Source organism: Myotis yumanensis, unplaced genomic scaffold (genome assembly GCF_028538775.1).
Source record: "Myotis yumanensis isolate MYYU_CA2020_CCGP unplaced genomic scaffold, mMyoYum1.0.hap1 SCAF_1, whole genome shotgun sequence".
Taxonomy (NCBI): Eukaryota; Metazoa; Chordata; class Mammalia; order Chiroptera; family Vespertilionidae; genus Myotis; species Myotis yumanensis.
The window spans coordinates 27,134,060-27,155,493 of NW_027223752.1; the positions used below are offsets into that span (position 1 = coordinate 27,134,060).

A 21,434-nucleotide genomic window follows, 5' to 3' on the forward strand; every position below is an offset into this window, starting at 1 on the left:
CACTGGGAGCCCTTTTTAGTTGGTGTCTTCTTTCTCAGGTTCACAGTTGTAAAGGTAACTTAATAAGGATTACACATACCTTCTCAGGAGAATGAAGAGAGGGGGGTGTCTTATGGTAAGGGATAAAATTTAAAGAAAAATTTGAGTGTAAATCTTTTCAGAGTGTCCAAGAACTCTCCAATCGCCAGTCTTATGATTTTCTACTGTTTTAAAACCCTTCATCCTAGGACCTAGCCAGTTTGTCTCAGTGGTTTGTCTCAGTGGATAGAGCGTCAGCCTGCGGACTGAAAGGTCCCAGGTTCAATCCCGGGTTGCAGGCTCTATCCCCAGTAGGGGGCGTGCAGAAGCCAGTCAATCAATGATTCTCTCTCATCGTCAATATTTCTATCTTTCCTTCTCCCTGCCTGTCTGAAATCAATAAAACTATATTTAAAAAATAAAACAAAATCCTTCATCCTTTAATATTGCTGTCTCAGGAAGGCTCTTATATTTGGGACCCCTATAAGAGAAATGACTAGGGAATAGAATAAAAGTTTGAAAGGCCGCCTTTTACAGCAGATGAGTGAAGCATGTGCTTTTTTTTTTTTTTTTTTTGTATTTCTTTATTGATTTCAGAGAGGAAGAGAGAAGGAGAGAGAGATAGAAACATCAATGATCATTGATCGGCCGCCTCCTGCACACCCCCCACTGGGGACCAAGCTGCAACCCAGGCATGTGCCCTTGGCCGGAATCAAACCTTCAGTCCGCAGGCCGATGCTCTATCCACTCACTGAGCCAAGCCCGCTAGGGCGAAGCTCGTTTTAAATGAATCACTTATCCCATAACAGCTTGGTCTGGATAGAATAGAACCGAATGGTGGTCTTAGTCCAAGAACTACAAATCCCAGAATACCTTGCGGCTAACGCGCCTGCGTATTACGCGCTCCGTCCTTTTCTTAACTCGTCTAGGGGAAAGACCCGCCCCGCGGTGCTGTCGCGGGCGCTGAAAGCAAGCGGAAGAAGATGGCGCTCACCAGGTGGGTTCACAATTCGGGTCCTCAGTCAATACGGAAGGGTCTGGAAGTACCACTTTTTTCGTTTTTCTGTCCACACTCTCCTAGCGGTGACCGGGCCCAGGGCACAGAACGACGGGGGCCGAGATCTCGGCCTGGCCCTCCCACCGGCCACCGGGGCGACTAGGCCTCGCCGAAGCTGGGGTCTTTCCTGAGTGGCTTCCCGGGTTCAGTTTGCCCCCTCGCTAGGGCCGAAAGCAGCGGCGTGGTAGATAGTTCTCTAGCCTCAGCTGCCGAGGAGTCGCACTTGTTTTTCGCTTAAGCATTGGGGGGCGGAGGGGGGGGCGCTCCGTCGAGTGCGCGGCTCGGTGGGCGCTATGAGGGTGTGGGGGGCAGTGGGAGTGAAGCGGGCAGGAGGCGACTGCCTTGCTGGACGGCCGATTGTCAACTGAGGTCTCTCTGCGGTCTGTCCCGAAACAAGGACTCCTGAACAAAAAAGGAAAGAAAAACAAAAGTGGTCGGGATGGCACTGAACAGAGAGCCTAGCTACAGTTCGGACCTTAGAGTTTCTTCCGTAGATAGAACCACTTCAGATTTTTGATGCTCCTGGTTGCCTTGGTAACGGCATGGAAAGTGGCCCCCGCCTTTAAGAAAAAGATAGCTTAAGTGGGAGATCCCGAGGAGTTACGTAACTCCTGCTGGTCCGCGACCTTGCTGCCCCGTCTACATAGAAAAACTTTCCATGCGAACGCAGTAGGGGAAGTTGAGGGTCCAAGAGGTATTGGAAAGAAAGAATTTTGGGACATCCACTTGAGCTCCTTAAACACACTTCACTCTCCTCACATACATATTTCCTGGCTGGTGACAGTTAGGAATCCTAAAAACGTTTGAATCGGGAAATTCTTTTAAGAATTAATTTTTGGTGCCTTGCTCCATCCGAGGGCTTGTGTGTATGCTGAAGGAATGGGACAGTCTTTGGCAGCAGGAAAGATGGTGAACAAGGCGTACAGATGTGAAACAAAGAACCCAGGATGCTTATTTGTGTAGTATTAACCTTAAATGCAGAGAGGATTCGATGGAATGAGCTGAGTGGACCGGAGTTTCCTTTAGTAGTGAACGTTGTGGGCATCTAACTTTTGATGGAGTGCCCTCCAGGTGGAAGGCACTGTAACAAAGATTAGTGGAGTTACGAGGAAAGGCTTTGTGGTTTTGTGGAAAAGGTGAAATTTGAAAAGGACATGCAGGAAAAAAAACCCCAGATGAAGTGGGTATTGTGTGCTTAAAATTGCAATGGCAGAGTGCAGTCTTTGTATAGCTTGTCTTAGGGATTACATAGATTTCTGGTTTTGTAGAGTTCGTTCTAACTGATTTGATTTTTAGAGGTAGTCTCTAGTTTCCAGAGGAATGTTATTATTTTGGGAATCTACCAGGGATTAGTAGCAGGGACTTACATACTGATGTGTTACAGTCTTGTTGTCACCAGCGATTGTTAAAGTCATATGGGTTTAATTGTCTAAATGCAAATGTATTTAAGGTTATGTACCTAATTATATCATTTGCATTTAAGGTTATGTATCTAATTATATGTAATATGCTTTTTTTAGTGAAGGGGAAGGGGTACAAAGATGTCTCAACAGTGGCTCTATCGACATTTGGACTGGATAAGTCATTCTTTTATGGAGTTGTCCTTTTATGTGAGACTGGAGGCTCGGTGCACAAAATTCGTGCACTTGCAGGGGTGTCCCTCAGCCTGTTCTGCACCCTCTCGCAGTCCGGGAGCCCTTGGGGGATGTCCAACTCAGGGCTTCTGACTGAGCGGCTCTCCCCCTGTAGGAGCTCACTGACCACCCGGGGGTAGCTCCTTCATTGAGTGTCTGCCCCCTGGTGGTCAGTGCGCATCATAGTGACCGGTTGTTCTGCCGTTCGGTCAATTTACATATTAGCCTTTTATTACATAAGGATGTTAAGCAGCATCTTTGGCCTCTACCCACTAACTGCCAGTGACACCCCTATCCCCTCTTCACCCTAACCTCAAATCCTGACAAAATGTCTCCAGACATTGCCAAATGTCTACAATATAGATATTTTGCTCCCAGCTAAGAATCACTGAATAAACTTTCTGCTTGCATATGCATCCCTCTATGTACCACCTCTGCTCCCCCATCCCCTCCCCACCCCAGGAGCGTGCTTCTTTGTGAGAACGTCATCCTTTACTGGGAACAGCAAGGTTAAGACCCTCTGAAAGGCTAGAATATGTTCTGACCTTAACCCTCTAATAGGCTAGAATTTGTTTTGACCTTAATCCAGGCCAGTTTACCTGTTCACTGGGTCCAAACTGTGTTTTGGCAGGCTGCTGGCTTTTTGATCATTTTAGTAACCAATTCTTCCAACAGAAGGCTTCTTTGTAACTGTCTTTGTGTCCCTCCTATGTATTAAACATATATGATTTACTGAAAATAACTATGGTGGAAGCCCAAAACTTTGGACTCATTCATTCATTCATTCTGTTATTTGTTGAAAACCTATCATGTGCCAGGCACTGTTGCAAGTGAAGGTTTTATAGTATTGAATCAGTCAGGCAAACTTGTCCTCAGAGTTTACATTCTGGAAGAAACAGACTCTACATGAGTAAATAAGTTAATAATAAGTAGTAAATATTAGGAATAAAATAAGGCTGAGGTGGAGTGCTGTTTTGGACAAGGTGGTCATAAAATAGCTCTAGGGAAGAGTAATTGAGCAGAAATATGAATGCCAAGGAGGTAGCACTAAAAGATCTGGGGAAGTGTTCTCTATAAAAGCACTATAATGTTCTTAGTAAGTAAATAGGCTGTTTATGGCAGAGGGAATAGCAAATGCAAATCCCTGAGATGGTTTAAGAAAGACATGAAGGCTCTGGTGACATAAAGATGGTTAGTGTGAAGGGTAGAGTGAGTTTCTTTCTCCTAAAAACATTTAAGTAGCCCCTGCTGTGAGCTAGACAATGCCAGGGGAGGTAGGGATGTAAGAAGCCTAAGGCTCTATTCCTGTCTTCAAGTTGCTTACAGTCTAGTTAGAGGGGGGGGAAAAGGTAAATGAAGAGACGATTGTAATACAGTCAGGTAGATGTTATAGTAATGGTACACAGAGTGTCTTGTGGGAGTACGGATAGGGGGCAACTACAACCGAGAGAATCAGAACAGCTCTTAATAACCAAATATTTATGGAACATGGGTTGAATGATATTTAGACACTGCCAAGTTCTTGAATTTTCTCATTTAATATTTATAACAACCCTATGATATACCGTTATAAATGAGAAAACTGAGGTTCAGAGAGGTAAGTAGTTTATCCAGGTTAGTAAGTGGCATAGATGGGATTTGAACTCTGATCTCTTCGCCATCACATTACCTGACATCCCCTTCCCCACTGAACTAGATTCCTCTGATGTATGCTCAGAGTTCATAGCACTCTGAACTTTTCCTTCATCGCGTAAAATATAATTTGTAATTATGGATTTGTGTGAATATTGGATTGTCTCTCTCTTACCTGCAAGACTCTAGGCTGTATATCTCAGTTTATAGTCTCATTGCCTGCCTACCACAATGCCTGGACTCAAGTGATCGATAAATATTTTTTAATAAATAAGCTCTACTGCTTCTGCAAATATGCTCACTATCCAAGAATTACAAAAGATTTTAACTTTTCCATTAAACATATTATTTATTGCAGTCCTTTTGTGGTACTTTAGAGTATCCTATAATAACATCATACTTAAAAGTTGTTAGGAATGGTTTAGTACAGCGATTTGCAACTGATGTGCTGCGCGAATTTTTTAAACATCCAATACCTGACTATTTAGTCAGGGGCACTGACCTCTTTTCCCTTAGATTATCAAATAAAAAAATGACAACTGTCAACCCAAAATAGCAATCCTTTTTGTGTGTGTGTGTGTGTCAGATCAGCAAAAAATATATGTGTGTGGGTTTTTGGTGTGCTGCAGAATTTTAGTAATTAGTTTATGTATGCCACAAGATGAAAAAGGTTGACAATTACTGATTTTGTAGAAAGACTGTTTTATATAAAGAAAGACAAATTACATTTTTAGGCTTTAAATCTATGACCTCTTACGTTTTAAATTGCATTCTAAACTAGATACCCGTGGGAAAGCGCACTTAAATATGCAACTTGTGTTTCTTCCTTTTGTCATTCTCTTACATTCAGTTCTAATTCTTGTTTTTTATAGCTATAAAATAACTATAGTTAAAAGTAAGAAGCATAAGAGTAAAATAATGAAAAATAAGAAGTGTAAGAACACTAAGTAGTGTAAAGACACTAAGAAAACCATGTATTATAGTGTTGGCCCCTGGGTAATTGAGGATGTTTACTTGCTTGTTTCCAGAGAAGAAGTGTGGAAACATAAAATCTCAATAGTTTGTCTAGTATGTGAAATATCTGTTAATTTTTATTTCTGGGTACCATTTGCCTGCATTCTAGTCAAATGTTTTTACTCTAGGTCAGTGATGGCGAACCTATGACACGCGAACTCATTTTTTTGGTTGATTTTTTTTTGTTAAATGGCATTTAAATATATAAAATAAATATCAAAAATATAAGTCTTTGTTTTACTATGGTTGCAAATATCAAAAACTTTCTATATGTGACACGGCACCAGAGTTAAGTTAGGGTTTTTCAAAATGCTGACACGCTGAGCTCAAAAGGTTCGCCAGCACTGCTCTAGGTATCTGAGTACTTATTTCTTTCCAGGCATAACGAAGTGACTGATATTGGATACTGCCATAGATTATGAAAAGTTTGCTATTTTGCTCAAAGGAAAAAATCTTGTAGGAAAATACTCTCTGGTGGCCAAATTGCAATAATCAAATTAATTATAAGCGTTTTTAAAAATTCTGACTTTTTTTATCTTTGCTTATAGCTTTTTACCTGCACCTACTCAGCTATCTCAGGACCAGCTTGAGGCTGAAGAAAAGGCAAGATCCCAGAGATCACGGCAGACCTCACTGGTCTCCTCCCGAAGAGAACCTCCCCCATACGGGTACCGGAAAGGCTGGATACCTCGGTTATTAGAGGTAAATATGGACCTTCAGTTTGGATATATTAAATTGTGCTGAAATTTATTATAATACATTTGTTAAATAAATTTAAACCCTAGAATCGCCACATGTGAATGTCAATCTGATAGAAATTCTGGTTGTGAGTTCCGAAGACATATACTTCCCTCAGAAGAATCTTTTTCTTGTTTATTATCATCACTGCTTTGTGATCACTGGATAATTATACTCGTTTATATCTCTTCTATGTCAAACTTTAAATATATATAAAAGAAATTAATATACCTTTTATAAATCTAGGGATTATAGCTTATAAAAAATAATGAGAAAGTGAGAGGGGGGGCAAAATGAAAGAATGATTACATGTTTTGGTACTTTTCCCTTCATCCTCTTTCCTACATGCACAATACAACATTACTCTGAAGAGACAACATTCCTTCAAAGCAAATACCAGTAGCATTGCTAGGTCTGATTTCTTTCTGATCTATATATATAAAAGCCTAAGCGACCGGCTGATCGTTTGACTGGTAGCTATGACGCACACTGACCACCAGGGGACAGACGTTCAATGCACAGGCATGGAAACATGGAACAGACTGATGAATCTCAGAGGGGAGAGGGGGTGGGGGAGGGCGAAAGTGATTAGCCAAAGATTTTATATGTGTACTAGAGGCCCAGTGCACGAATTTGTGCACTGGTGGGGTCCCTTGGCCTGGCCTGCAGGGACTGGGCCAAAACCGGCAGTCCAACATCCCCTGAGGGGTCCTGGGTTGCGAGAGGGCACAGGCCAGCCTTGGGGGACCCCACCAGTGCATGAATCCGTGCACCGGGCCTCTAGTTGAGTATACAGTAGGTCCTTGAGTTACATCAGAGATCCATTCCTATGGTGTGACATAACACGATTTTCGCCATAAGTCGGAACCCACCTACATAAGCATCTACGTCACTCACATGGAGCACATACATAGCAGTAATGAAGTGAAACAGTAAAAAAAATTTAAAAGAAAGATCACAATTCCTGACCTTTACTTGTAAATAAATAATAAAAAATATAAAGCACATATGTACGTACATATGTCAAAATGATGGAACTTTTTTTTTTTAATAAATAAATGGGAGATGGTGACGTAATACGTCAAGTTCGATATAATCGGAGGACTGCCTGTAGTGGAAAGAGCACTGATAAGAAGTTTAAAAAAAACAAACTGGTTTTGCATCATACTGTGCTTCTTTCTAGTTGTATGACCCTGGGCAAATCCTAACCTCTATTCATCTCTTTTCTTGTCTTCATTTTGAGAACTATATGTCTAATATTCATATTAGATACATTTTTAAGAGGTGTAATAGATAGAATTTGATGGTTGATTTGGAGGCAAGAAGTGGGAAGGAAAGAGTCTGTAATCATCTATTTATATCTTTAGCTGTTTCTCAAAGAACAAACTTCTTTGGCAGCATCTATCCTCCTGATTACTCAGGTTCCTGTAAATCAGGTCAATACATATTCCTTTCCTTAATTCCAGGACACACTTTCTCATATTTGACTCCTTTTTGATCTAGGAAGAAAAGCAAATATTTGAGGTGTAATTTATTTTGCCTCCCCAAGACCTCTTCTGTATCATCAAGCCTTTTTCTTCTTCCAAAATTCATTCTGACTACTGCAGATTTTCCTCCTACATACACGTCCCAAAGAATATACCTGCCCTATTAAAAATCTTTAAATGCCTACATCATTTATTTTGCACTGAGTTATTTTATCACTTTGGTATAGTCTATCATCTGGTTATGATCTTTACTGTACAAGTGTGAAGGTTTTTTTTTTATATGCCTTCAAGTTGTGATCATAGTGAATGAACTAGGTAGTCATTGGATTGAAGTTTGTTGCTTAGCACCCTGCAAGAAGCCATCTGTATTCTCAGCCTGGCGCATGTTTGTCATTCCTCCTATGCTACCAAAACTCTTTAGAGAGTCTACAACAGTGATGGCGAACCTATGACACGCGTGTCAGAGGTGACACGCGAACTCATTTTTTTGGTTGATTTTTCTTTGTTAAATGGCATTTAAATATATAAAATAAATATCAAAAATATAAGTCTTTGTTTTACTATGATTGCAAATATCAAAAAATTTCTATATGTTACACGGCACCAGAGTTAAGTTAGGGATTTTCAAAATGCTGACACGCCGAGCTCAAAAGGTTCATCATCACTGGTCTAGAAGATGAACACCCAACTAGATCACGCCTTCTTCTAATATATTCCCTGTTTGGGGGTTTTTTCCCAACTATCCTCTGGCCCTTGTTAATTCTAGAATGTGAAGGCCAATCTTACAACAGTTATTGAAGGATTTTTGTTGTTGCTTTTGTTTTTGCTAATAGTGTAATTTGTGAGAAGCAAAAAATAAAAAGATCATCAAGGAGGCTTTTCTGGGATAAAAAGGTAGTGATTGGCATATCTAATAGAGGACTTCAGGTCTCTTTTGAGGAATTGTAGATATTCTTCATTTGGCCTCAAAGATTACAGGTGGCAGGCATCATTTTACATGCAACAGAAATCTCATCCTTGTTTCCATTTCAGCATTATGACATTCAGGTACTATTAGATTTTTAAAATCTTAACTTGATTATTAAAGGTTTTATATGTCCTGGCAGAACAGAACGGTTTATTTGAAAATCATACCAAAATGGCCAGCTAATCTGGAAATACCATGAACCTTTTTGAGGGGGAGTGAATGTTCTGCAGAAGAAAGCATTTTGTTCTAGTTTTCAAAGTAAAAGCTGTGATTTTTCTGGCAAGCTTAATGACCACATAATGCTACATGTACAGTTCTGAAGTGCTTAAATAGTTGAAGAACACCAGCAAATATGAGCATGTGACAGATTGATGGTCTGGGAACAAGTAGTACCTTTTTGGATACTGTTTTAACCATTTCTGCATAATTTATAACAAAATGTCTCCCTCAGCTCTATTGTTTGCTTTAAAAAATGTCTTTATCAATTAAGCATATTGTAACTAGGAAGTCATATATTCATGATCTAATGGAATATTTCTTGAAGGGGTAGGTCTTAGAAAAGTGATTATTTTCGTAAATTATTTTTCATCAAACCCCCTCTAAATGATTTATTTTGGTATGTTTTTCTTATCATTTTTAAATAGTACTAATTTGCTCTTTTTTAAACTAAAAGGAAGGTATATCAATTTAATAGAAAACACACAAAAAAAATTTTTTTTGAGTCAAAAAGATCGGGGTTCAGATCCTGCATATGCTAGCCATGAGACTTTGGGAAAATTCCTTAACTTTACTAAACTTGAATTATTCCCATATGAAAATATGAGGTATTCAAAAATTACAAGAATTAAATAGGATAATGTATGTGTGGATTATATTTTGTAAATTATAATAAGGTACTAAGCAAATATTACTAATTTTAATAAAATTACATTAATATTCATATGTTTATTTGATTATCTTTTTTTGTAACACTAAACTTCATTGACAGACTTTACTTAGCTTGTTTGACTTTTGAAGTCTTAGTTCTCCTAAATAATTGTGTATAATCACCATTAGAAATATGTTACACTCATTTTTGTTTTTTCCTCTTCTATTTATTTCATTTGCTTTTCAAGGAATATGGAATACTAATATCATATAATTAAAATCAGTTCTAAGAAAAAAAAATCTTTACATTTTGCCCTAACTATAGCTTGACCTATTCCTCACTAAGAAAATTATTTATGCTAAAACTAAAAATCTTTTTCTTAGCTTAAACATTTTACTTAATTTTTTCCTGCCTCGTGTATGAAAGCCAGATTCCTTGCCATTGTCTCGAAACCCTTCCATGATTTGGTGTTTGTCTATCTACCCATGCAGCCTTATCAACTGTGTGTCTCCCCCTCTGTCCTCAATAAGCTACAGCCCCACTGGACTCTTGTTTCCAAAACATGCTAAGCTTATTCTTGCAGCAGGACCTTCACACTTGCTATTTGATTTTTCTAGAGGATGCTTCCCTCAGAACTTCCCATGACTAATTTCTCATCTTTCAGGCTTTTAGTTCATGTTACCTCTTCACAAAGGCAGTCCCAGCCACACTATCGAAAGTAGCCCCTCTTTCCAGTCCCTTTAATACTTTCAAGGCATTTATCACAAGCCACAGATTATGCTTTTATATATTTGCTCAGTAGAATGAATATACACTCCACAAGATTAGAGAACCCTATTTATTGCCGTATCTCTAGCTTTTTGCATAAAAGCTTCATAACTATTTATTGAGTGAATATATCTTGAATCTCAAATTACTATTAATTGTTAAATTTTCTTTTTAATATATAGGATTTTGGAGATGGAGGTGCTTTTCCAGAGATCCATGTGGCCCAGTATCCACTGGATATGGGACGAAAGAAAAAAATGTCAAATGCACTGGCCATTCAGGTGGATGCTGAAGGAAAAATTAAATATGATGCAATTGCTCGGCAAGGACAGTCAAAAGACAAGGTAACCTCAATGATTTTTTTTTCCCAATGATAATTATTTTGTGAAGAATTTTTCTTTCTTTTTTCCATCTCCATTTATCCCCCCAAGAAGAATTTCTTTAACTGTCCTATATAATAAGAGAGGAATATGCTAATTAGCCGTTACACCCTGAGGTGTAACAACCAAGCACATCACGACTGGATCACAAATCAGCAGGAGGGTGGGCCAGCGAGGTACAAGCAGGCTGCAGAGAGCTACAGGAGGGGGAAGGGCAGCAAGCTATGAGGGGGATAGGAAGGAGGGGGGGGAGCTACAGGAGAGCTACAAGAGGGTGGCAGCAACCTACTGGCTCACAGATTCGTGCGCAGGGCTACTAGTGTTGATATAATAAATCTCTGTCCATTTAGTTTATGTTAAAAGTAGCAGTGGCCCAGCCAGCTTGGCTCAGTGGTTGAGCATCAACCTATGAACCAGGACCGTGGTCGGCAAACTGGCTCACGAGCCACATGCGACTCTTTGGCCCCTTTAGTGTGGCTCTTCCACAAAATACCACGTGCGGGAGCGCACATACAGTGTGATTGAAACTTCGTGGCCCATGCACAGAAGTCGGTTTTCAGCCTGGGCGAGTCTATTTTGAAGAAGTGCTGTTGATATTTGGCTCTGTTGACTGAGTTTGCTGACCACTGAACCAGGAGGCCACGGTTCGATTCCCAGTCAGGGCACATACCCAGGTTGTGGCTCAATCTCCCAACGTGGGGCGCACAGGAGGCAGCCGATCAGTGATTCTCTCTAACCCTTGATACTTCTCTCTTTCCTTCTCCCTTCATTTCTGAAATCAATAACAATATATATATTTTAAAAAGTGGCAGTAAAATTTACTTAGCTATGACTTCATAACCATATGAACATTACATTATGACTTTATAACAGCAATGACTTTTTCCTTTGAAATTTCCCAAATTGACGATAGCTTATATATGTTTAGGATTTTATTTTACATTTTTAAAACTGTAAATCCATATTTAATTTTGAGTATGGTATCTTCTAATCCTCCCCCACGTACTTACAAAATACTTATAGATACTTAATTATTTTAATAATTCATTTGAATAAAATGAATTACACAAACTTCTTTTTTCCTTGATTAAGTATAAAACTGATACTTGCTATCCAGATTTAGGATGGCCCTGCTTATAAAGTCATCCAAAGTCCAAAAATAAAATGTGCTTAAAATAATCTCATCACAGAGCAGCTACACTTGGAGCCAAGAAACTGTTTTTAAAAATACCTAGTTTTTTTCTTGTAGATAAATACCCCAAATAGAGGTAAAAGATCTCTTTAGAATTGAAGATGTTGGGGAAAATACTTAAGAGCTTTCCGGACCTGGCTTGTTCTCTTTCCCAGTTTTATTTTACCTTCTAAGACTAATGATAACCCTTTGTTCCTAGTCATGGCTGATGAGTTTTTGAGAAAATAATTTTGAAGTCCTGGCCGGTGTGGATCAATTGGTTGAGTGTTGTTCCATGCACCGAGGGGTCACTGGTTCAATTCCCAATCAGGGCATATACCCAGGTTGTAGGTCAGGGTACATGCGTGAGACAACCGATCAATATTTCTCCTCTCCCTCCTCCTTCCTCTCTCTAAAATCAATTAAATAAAAAGAAAACAATTATGTAGTCATGAAATTTATATCTGAGGTTTGAACTGGGTGTTTCTCCAAGCCTTTTTTTTTTTTTTTTTTTTTATGAGAGTATATTTATAAGGAAGGGCTTAGGATAGAAGGAGCAACAGGAGAAAGCCTAGGTGGAGCTGATTTTTCTCTCTAGAAATGTTACACGAAAGAAGTGAGTCCAGGGGGGGCTGCTTTGGCTTACTGGAAAGTCAGAGAAAAGGAGGCCTTGGAGACAGGTTCAGGGGGTTAGCTTGGGACAAACTGCTGCTGCCCATTGCTCCCTGGTTGTAAATCTCATGGGGTCCCTTAGAGTTTAGAACAGTGGTTCTCAACCTTGGCTGCACATTAGAATCACCTGGGAATCTTTTTTTTTTTTAAATATATTTTATTGATTTTTTACAGAGAGGAAGGGAGAGGGAGAGAGAGCTAGAAACATCGATGAGAGAGAAACATCAATTGGCTGCCTCCTGCACACCCCCTACTGGGGATGTGCCCGCAACCAAGGTACATGCCCTTGACCAGAATCGAACCTGGGACCCTTCAGTCCGCAGGCCGGCGCTCTATCCACTGAGCCAAACCTGTTAGGGCACCTGGGAATCTTTTTAAAAATCCTGATTTCTGGGCCTCATCCTCCAGAAATTGTTTCTTTGTTACTAATGTTGTGGCCCCACCCCATAAGAAAGAAACAGAATTTCCAGAGAATGAGGGCCAGAAATCAGGATTTTAAAAAGATTCCCAGGTGATTCTAATGTGCAGCCAAGGTTGAGAACCACTGGTTTAGAAGATGCACGCCTGAGAAGGAAGAAAGGTACTACTGGCCTGCTCCCAGGAGGGAGAGCACACCCTGTGTTCCTCTAAGCCAGCGGTTCTTAACCTGTGGGTCACGACCCCTTTGGCGGTCCAGTGAACCTTTCACAGGGGTCGCCTAAGACCATCCTGCATATCAGATATTTACATTACGATTCATAACAGTAGCAACATTACAGTTATGAAGTAGCAACGAAAATAATTTTATGGTTGGGTCACAACATGAGGAACTGTATTTAAAGGGCCTGAAGGTTGAGAACCACTGCTCTAAGCTTTAACTCCTATGCCTGTCTATCCACTGTCAGCTTAACAAGGTGACTCCCCATCTATCTTATCTATATATATAAAAAGCCAGCATTCGTAACGACCAGAACGACCGGTCATATGATGCCCACTGTGGCCAGCGAACTGGCCTGATCAGTGGGCGGGGCCAGGGGTGGCCCCTCCCCCTGGCCAGCCCTGACCGTGATTGGATTCTCCCACCCCGATTGATGGCAGGGTGGCCGGCCGCCTGCCCCCAATTCTCTTTGACTAATCTAATTTAGTACCTTGGCTAAATGTCAGTCATGTGCTGATGATTGTCAAATCTGTGTCTTCAGCCCAGCTTCTCTCCTGTACTCTAGGTCCTTATAAGGGCAGATCTATCTAGATTTCCCCAAGTACTGCCCAATCAAATCTAAAACTAAAGGCATAATTTTTCATTTTATCTACCTTTCTTGTTCTCTTAGTGATTGGCTGTAGTACCTTCCTAATTGACTATGCTAAAAGCCTGGGAGTCTTCTAAATATTTAATAAATTATTAAATATTTAATAAAATATTAAATCAATATTTTATTGATTTTTTTAAAAATACACTAATATATTCTTATGGTAAAAGATACCAGTATTACATAAATATATACATACAATCCTACCTACTTCTCCCACTTAACTTCCCAGAGGTAACTACTGTTACTATAATGATACGTATCTTTCCAAACCTTTGTTATGGATTTAGGTATATATGTATATGTATTCCCACTTTACTTACACTCACATACACAAATACAAACATATATACCTTTTTTTTACATGAATAAGATTTTAATACCCATAACTTCATACACTTGCTTTTTTTACTTAATATATTGTGAAGATTTTTGTTGGTACATACAGATCTACTTCATTTTTTAAAAAATATCTATAGAATTCCATGGTGTGCTTATTCCCTAATTTTTTTTTAAAGCATTGGTGCTTTCCAGGTTTTTAGCTTTACAAACAATATATTTTATTCAAGATCCATAAACATCTTTTAGCACATGAGTATTTGTATAAAATAAATTGGACTTAGTCTGGCCAGTGTGGCTCAGTGTTTGAATGTCAACCCATGAACTAGTAGATCACAGTTCAATTCCTGGTCAGGGCACATGCCTATGTTGAGGGCACGATTCCCAGGGGGGTGTATAGGAGGCAGCCAATTGATGATTCTCTCTCATCATTGATGTTTCTATCTCTCTCTCCCTCTCACTAAAATCAATAAAACCATATTTTTAAAATTTTAAATAATAAATTGGACTTATTGGGTCAAAGGATATTCAAATATCAAGTGTGATACATATGCCAATATGTTCTCTAAAGAGCTTTTGGTTAACAAGCATTCCATTGTGTTTTCCTCAGACCTTCCATCTGTTTAGTCACTGTGATCTATCTTATTTTCTTAACACCTCTCAAGTGCATTCCTTTCTCTGCTACTTAACCCAGGCCCCTATCATTTCTTGCTAGAATTACTGCAGCAGAATCTGAACCCATCTCCTTGGCATTTGTCTTGCCTGCCTGAAAAAACAAGTTCATGCATGTTTATCTGTTTATCTTTCTCTTCTTGAAATCTTGCACTCTTGAAATCTTTCCATGGCCGTTAGGGTAAGAACGAGCTAAACTCCTTATGGCATATTTGACCCCTTGTTTACCTTCCTAGCCTAGCCTCAACTTTCATGACCAGAATACTGAAATCTAAAAATAAAAAGTCCAGTGTTAGCCATTCTATTTGTTTTCAATACAAAATAATCACCACTGTAGGTGGTAGTTAGAGAAGAAATAACTTTTGGGCATTCCTTGTAAATGCCACAAGGAACTACTTGCAGTTCTCCTAATATGATACATTCTCTCTTACCTTGGGAACTTCCTATGCTTAGTAAAGCCCCCTAATCTTTGTCTGTCTAAATCCTGTTGCTTCAAATTGCAACTCGTCACTTTCCAGGATACCCACCCTTATCTTCCTGGCTAGATTGGGTATCCTTCCTCCCTATTCCATTTACGTACTCTATTGTAGCAGTCATAACCTTTTGTTGTAATTATCTATTCACTAATGATCTATGTCATTGACTATAACCTCTTAGAGATCAGAGATTTTATCTTTATATTTTCCTCTTAGGCATCTAACTTAGTATCTGGCAACTTGACCCAATGCCATTCACCAGTGTGTGGTTGCAGGAATGATAGCAGTTTTCACTGACTAACAGAAACTACTTCTGACGCCAGTAAAGAAGCATAGTCCACTTGTGCAAAGGAAACTAGGTCCCTGTGCATGCAGGACATGTACTAGAATTTACCCGTCGAGGCCTTCACTTGGCTCCAGCTGCCTTTGTTCTGGTGCATCTCTCCTTCTGTGGAATAATCCCTATTTATTGATATGTGCTGCCTCTCTTCTCCTGTCTGTTAGGATAAAGCAGCCTTTAAGACAATATCTGGCATTGGCAGGTTGTAATTTTGAGTGAAATAGAGTTTTAGCCCATTTTGCATTATATTTCAAGTTTGGCAACCACAAATTTTATCTGATTTCCAGAGTACATCTGGAAGTTTTTGGTGTTTTTTTCTTCTCTAGTAACCATGTAAATTGGTGATACTCTTGTGTTGAAAGTGAAGTAGAAATGTTAAAACTGAACTGTTTTAGATTTCAGTCTCTCAACTATTGTTACTTTATTCAGTAAAAGCATTACATGTTTGTCCATAACACAGGCACCAGAAATGAACCCCAAACTAGTAGTGTACTAGTAGGGTCAGGTTCATAATAATCCTGACCCTAATGTGAGAATCTATACATGTCTAGGGGTAGGGGCTTGAAATTTCTACCTTTCTTTTAATTTTGCTGTAAACCGTAAACTGCTCTAAAAACATAAAGTCTTTTTTTTTTAAAATATATTTTATTGATTTTTTACAGAGAGGGAGGGAGAGGGATAGAGAGCTAGAAACATTGATGAGAGAGAAACATCGATCAGCTGCCTCCTGCACACCTTCTACTGGAGATGTGCCTGCAACCACGGTACATGCCCTTGACCGGAATCGAACCTGGGACCCTTCAGTCCGCAGGCCGACGCTCTTTCCACTGAGCCAAACCGGTTAGGGCAAAACATAAAGTCTTAAAAATAACAACAACAAAAAAGATTGTTTAAAAAAATGAATAGAGCTTTCAATGAATTGAGAAGAAAGATATTGAATAGATCGACTACCTGGAATGTTCTAACATTGCTTCTTGTGGATGTATTTTCTTGCTGGACTTTATACTCTGGAGTATGCATTTAAATTTCTTATACAAATTTAATCAATATGTACTTTTAATTTTTTAAAAAGTAGATGAGTTAACATGGAGTTTTTTAATGCATTTAATAATTCAGCATTAAATGAGCACCCAGTAGGCATTGGCATTTGGAGGGGGGACAATTCTTGATTGTTTGAGACTGTCTTGAGCACTGTATACATTTAATATAACTGGCACTACCTGTTAAATGCCAGTATTGCCCTCTCCATCCCATTGATTTAACCAGAAATACCTCTTATACTAGTATTTACAAAGGGCTGGGGGGAGGGGAATTGGAGGTGGCAGCAATACCCTGTTTTAAAACTGGTTTTTCTCGTTTAGAAGAAGGGATTGGCTACTAAATGTACAAAATGGGGTTTTTAAAATCTTATTCAGGAGACTGATATGCAGAATCCTTGACATAGGATGAAAATAGTTTATTGGATTATTGAATTTGCAGTATATACAAAGATTTCTGATCTATAGCAAAGGGTATTCTTCAGAAACCAGGGATTTCTCACTGAAATATTAATAGTGAAAGAGCAAGAATGGAAAATAGTAGCCCTAGGTGTAAGAGGTGAAGAACAAGGAAGGATTCCAAAGGGATAATATTCTAGGGCAAGACTAAGGCCATTGATCTCTCTCCATGTAAAGTAAATACTGTGTACATGATTTATTCAAAATACAAAATTGAGAAGGAAAAGATCTCTTGAAGTAAATATTGATAGAACTTCCCAGATTTTTTCAATTGTGACTTGAGTGATAAGTCTTAAAATAAAAAGCCTTGGTGTTTACATTTTTCCTCTTGAAATAGTTCCATAGGAAATGTTACATGTTACTACCTAAAAGAATGCCTTCAACCTCTCCTGCCCCCCCAAATCCAACAACTTTAAACTAACCCCAAGATAATTTTCTATGTTATTTATTACCCTGTTCATGTGATTTCACAAACTAGCTAAGCCAGAAGATAGTGTTTTCTTTCTACCTCTGAAATGGTGAATATGTTGATAGGCTTATTCTTTTAGTCAATCCAGTTCTTTGCCAGTTTTCAGTAATAAAAAAAAATCTGTTTCACAGATGAGTTATTGCTCTATCTTTTCACAAAGCTCATTTGTCCTCCTGATACCTTCAAGAATATATTCTGTTTTTCAGATATTCCTCCCCAGCTCCTTTGCCTCCTGGGATATACTGAATTTCTTCAGCACATTTGGTTCTCTGGCAAAAAAAATTGGGGGTTTTATAGTTAATTACCATGGAGAAATCTTGCTCTTCAGATGTCCTTCACTTGTCTTTGTGAGATGCTAGAATCTTATTGATGCTCATTTAAAGGGTTATTAACTTTGGAATACCCAAATAAGAAGCAGCAAATGGCTCTTGTATGCTAAATTAGTATTGAAACTTTATGTTGAGCATATATGACTACCAGGGAGCCATTTACTCAGAATCTCTTCCTGTAATGATTGCTGTGTAAAAGTAATTAACTCTTCATAGCCTTGGTATTATTTTAAGAGTATTGTTATATAATTTTAGATTCTTGTCATGTAGATTTTTCCACCCTGAAAAAAGAAAAGAAAAAATGAGACTTTTTGTCATCAGTTACCAGCTGCATGATCTTTTTTTTAATATATATATATATATATATTTTTATTGATTGCAGAGAGGAAGGGAGATAGAGAGAGAGAAACCTCAATGATGAGAGAGAATCATTGATTAGCTGCCTTCTGCACGCCCCCTACTGGGGGTTGAGCCCACAACATGGGCATGTGTCCAACTGGAATCGAACCCGTGACCCTTCAGTCCGCAGGCCGATGCTCTATCCACTGAGCCAAACCAGCTAGGGCACCAGCTGCATGATCTTAATGCACTGAGTCTCATTCTTCCCACTAGAGTGAGCTTTAGGATCACTTCCAAATGTGACCTCTGAAAAGATGGTGACACTAGTAGCTCACGTATCAATAGTACATGTTTTGCGGTCCGTCATCTATAGTTTCTTACCTGTTACTTGTCTAATTCCTAAAAAAAAAAAAAAAGAAAAAACTAGAGATTTCGGTCTATCGCCATGACATAATTTTTTCTGGGAAATCAACAGCTTATAGAGAATGTTCTGCAGGGCCTAAAATATACTCACCTCAAGCATCGAGTAGATCATTTCTAAAATTCATATATTCATTCATTTGTACAACAAATATTGACTGAATACCTCCTGTGGACCAGATATTGTTATAGGCACTGGAGATACTTTATGAATAAGAGATTCCTCATCTGTAATCTATACATATAAAAGCCTAAGCAACCATCAGACTGTGTGACCGTCCGACCGGTAGCTATGACGTGCACTGACCACCAGGGGGCAGACGCTCAATGCAGAAGCTGCCGAACAGTGGTGACTTGGCAGCTGCAGTTCTTGAGTGACGCACCCAGAACCAGAGAGGAGGGAGCCTGATTCTGGGGTGCGTCACCCGAGAACCGCCCTCTTGCAATCTGGGACCCCTCAGGGAATGTCGGAGAGCCGGTTTCAGCCCGATCACTGCAGTCCAGGCTGAGGGACTCTGGGCCTCTAGTCTATATATATATAAAAGCCTAAGCGACCATTCAACCGGTACTTATGATGTGCACTGACCACCAAGGGGCAGACGCTCAATGCAGGAGCTGCCGAGCTGTGGTGACTTGGCAACTGCGGTTCTCTGGTGACACACCCGGAAGAACTAGAGAGGAGGGAGCCTGATTCCGGGGTGCGTCACCAAAGAACCACCCTCTTGCAATCCGGGACCCCTCAGGGGATATCGGAGAGCCAGTTTTGGCCTGATCCCCGCAGGCCAGGCCAAGGGACCCCACCTGTGCAGAAATCCGTTTACCGGGCCTCTAGTGTAGGTATAATTGTTGTGCATACTTCATAGGGTTGATATGGAAGTTAAATTAGTTATATATATAAAGCAAAGGAACAGAGGCACAAAATAAGTGCTTAATAAATGGTAGCTTTTATTGTTGTTATTACTTTAATAGAGGATACAGATAAACAAGTAAAATAGATAAATAATTTTATACTGTGAGCAGTGCTTTGAAGATAGTAAACAGAGTGCTTGACACTGAATGATTGGGTGGGGAGTGGTTGCTGCTTTAGTGAGTATTGCCAGGGGATGCCTCACCAATGCACGCATGACCTCTGAACTGAGACTTAGAGATTGAGCACTCACTTGAAGAACTGGGAACAACACTTTATAAAGGCTCAGAATTGGGGAAAAGTATATTGTGTTCAAAAAACAGAAGAGCCATGTGAGTAAAGCATAATGAATGAGGGAGTAAGAGATACAGGGGGAGGTTGAAGCTGTAGGCAAAGCCAGATCAGGTCAGATAGGCCATAAAGTGTTTTTTTGCTCTGTTGTTTGTAGTAAGAAATTAAGACTATCATGCAGTTTTTTTTGTTTGTTTTTTAAAAAAAATATATTTTATTGATTTTTTACAGAGAGGAAGGGAGAGAGATAGAGAGTTAGAAACATCGATGAAAGAGGAACATCGATCAGTTGCCTCTTGCCCACCCCCTACTGGGGATGTGCCCGCAACTCAGGTACATGCCCTTGACCGGAATCAAACCTGGGACCTTTCAGTCCGCAGGCCAACACTCTATCCACTAAGCCAAAACGGTTTGGGCTATCATGCAGTTTTTAAGCAATTTTAAGGAATGTTATAATAGAATACAATTATTGATATAAGACTTTGTCTTCTATAGTAAACAGTTTTTTTCTGCAGAAAATTTTTGAAGATCTCAAGTGCCCAGAAATCTGGTTTTCTTTCATATTCATAAGTTGTCCTTCTATGTGTGTCAAAGAATTCCTGGCTTAAGCAGCAAAATGTATAATGCTGATTATTTGTTAAATTTCCAGTACCACCTCGTCTTTCCCACAAAATTTGCCATGTAAGTTTCTTTTAAAAAAAAAATTTTTTTTTATTGATTTCAGAGAGGAAGGAAGAGGGAGAAATAGAAACACCAATGATGAGAGAGAATCATTGATTGGCTGCCTCCTGCACGCCCCCAACTGGGGACTGAGCCGCAACCCAGGCATATGCCCTTGACTGGAATCGAACCCAGGAACCTTCAGTCCACAGGCCAACGCGCTATCCACTGAGCTAAACCAAGCCAGCCAGGGCCATGTAAGTTTTTATGAAAGCACTAGAGGCCCAGTGAATGAAAATCCATGCACCAGAGTGGGGGTTCCCTCAGCCCGGCCTGCCCCCTCTCACAGTCCGGGAGCCCTCAGGGGCGGGAGGCGACCCAGCAATCAGGGGAAGGCGACGCCCCCATCACACCTCTGCTGCTGCCACTGCTGGCAGCATAAGCCTCGGCCGGCCCTGGTTACCTGAGGCTCGGGTGGCCCTGGGCAGCTGGGCAGCCGCCATCCGAGGCTTCCCTGCACCTTGGGCCGGCCCTGGGAGGCTGGGGGCTAAGGGGACTGGGGGACTCCAGAGGCAGGCGAGCAACGGGGCTGAGGGGACTGGGCACCACCATCTTGTGGCTGTGAGTGCCGCCATCTTTGAGGGCATGGCAGTCAATTAGCATATCCCCTTCTTATTGGCTGTGGGTGCCACCATTTTTGAGAGCGGGGCAGTCAATTAGCATATTCCCTCATTAGCTGTGGGCGCCACCATCTTGCGATGGCATGGGGGTCAATTAGCATATTCCCTCTTTATTAGATATAGGATTAGAGAAGTATAGATGGGCATGAAAGTACGTAATATTCTCTTTTTTTTGTCAGGGGCCTACCACATCATTGTCAGCCTGATAGAAACCATGTTGAGCCTAGTACAGTGGTCGGCAAACTGCGGCTCGAGAGCCACATGTGGCTCTTTGGCCCCTTGAGTGTGGCTCTTCCACAGAATACCACGTGTGGGCGCACATGT

At 40.1% G+C, this 21,434-nt stretch overlaps 1 protein-coding gene across 1 annotated transcript in view; it reads left to right on the top strand.

The window, feature by feature from the left end:
* Positions 1 to 954: 954 nt before the first annotated feature.
* The window catches only part of SNW1 (SNW domain containing 1), a 35,964-nt gene continuing 15,484 nt past the window's right edge, over positions 955 to 21,434 (top strand). Inside the window, exons 1-3 of the mRNA XM_070415857.1 lie at positions 955 to 1,015; positions 5,904 to 6,057; positions 10,366 to 10,527. Of these exons, the coding sequence (XP_070271958.1) occupies positions 1,002 to 1,015; positions 5,904 to 6,057; positions 10,366 to 10,527 (330 nt within the window). The 5' untranslated portion in view covers positions 955 to 1,001. The remainder of the gene's footprint in view (positions 1,016 to 5,903; positions 6,058 to 10,365; positions 10,528 to 21,434) is intronic.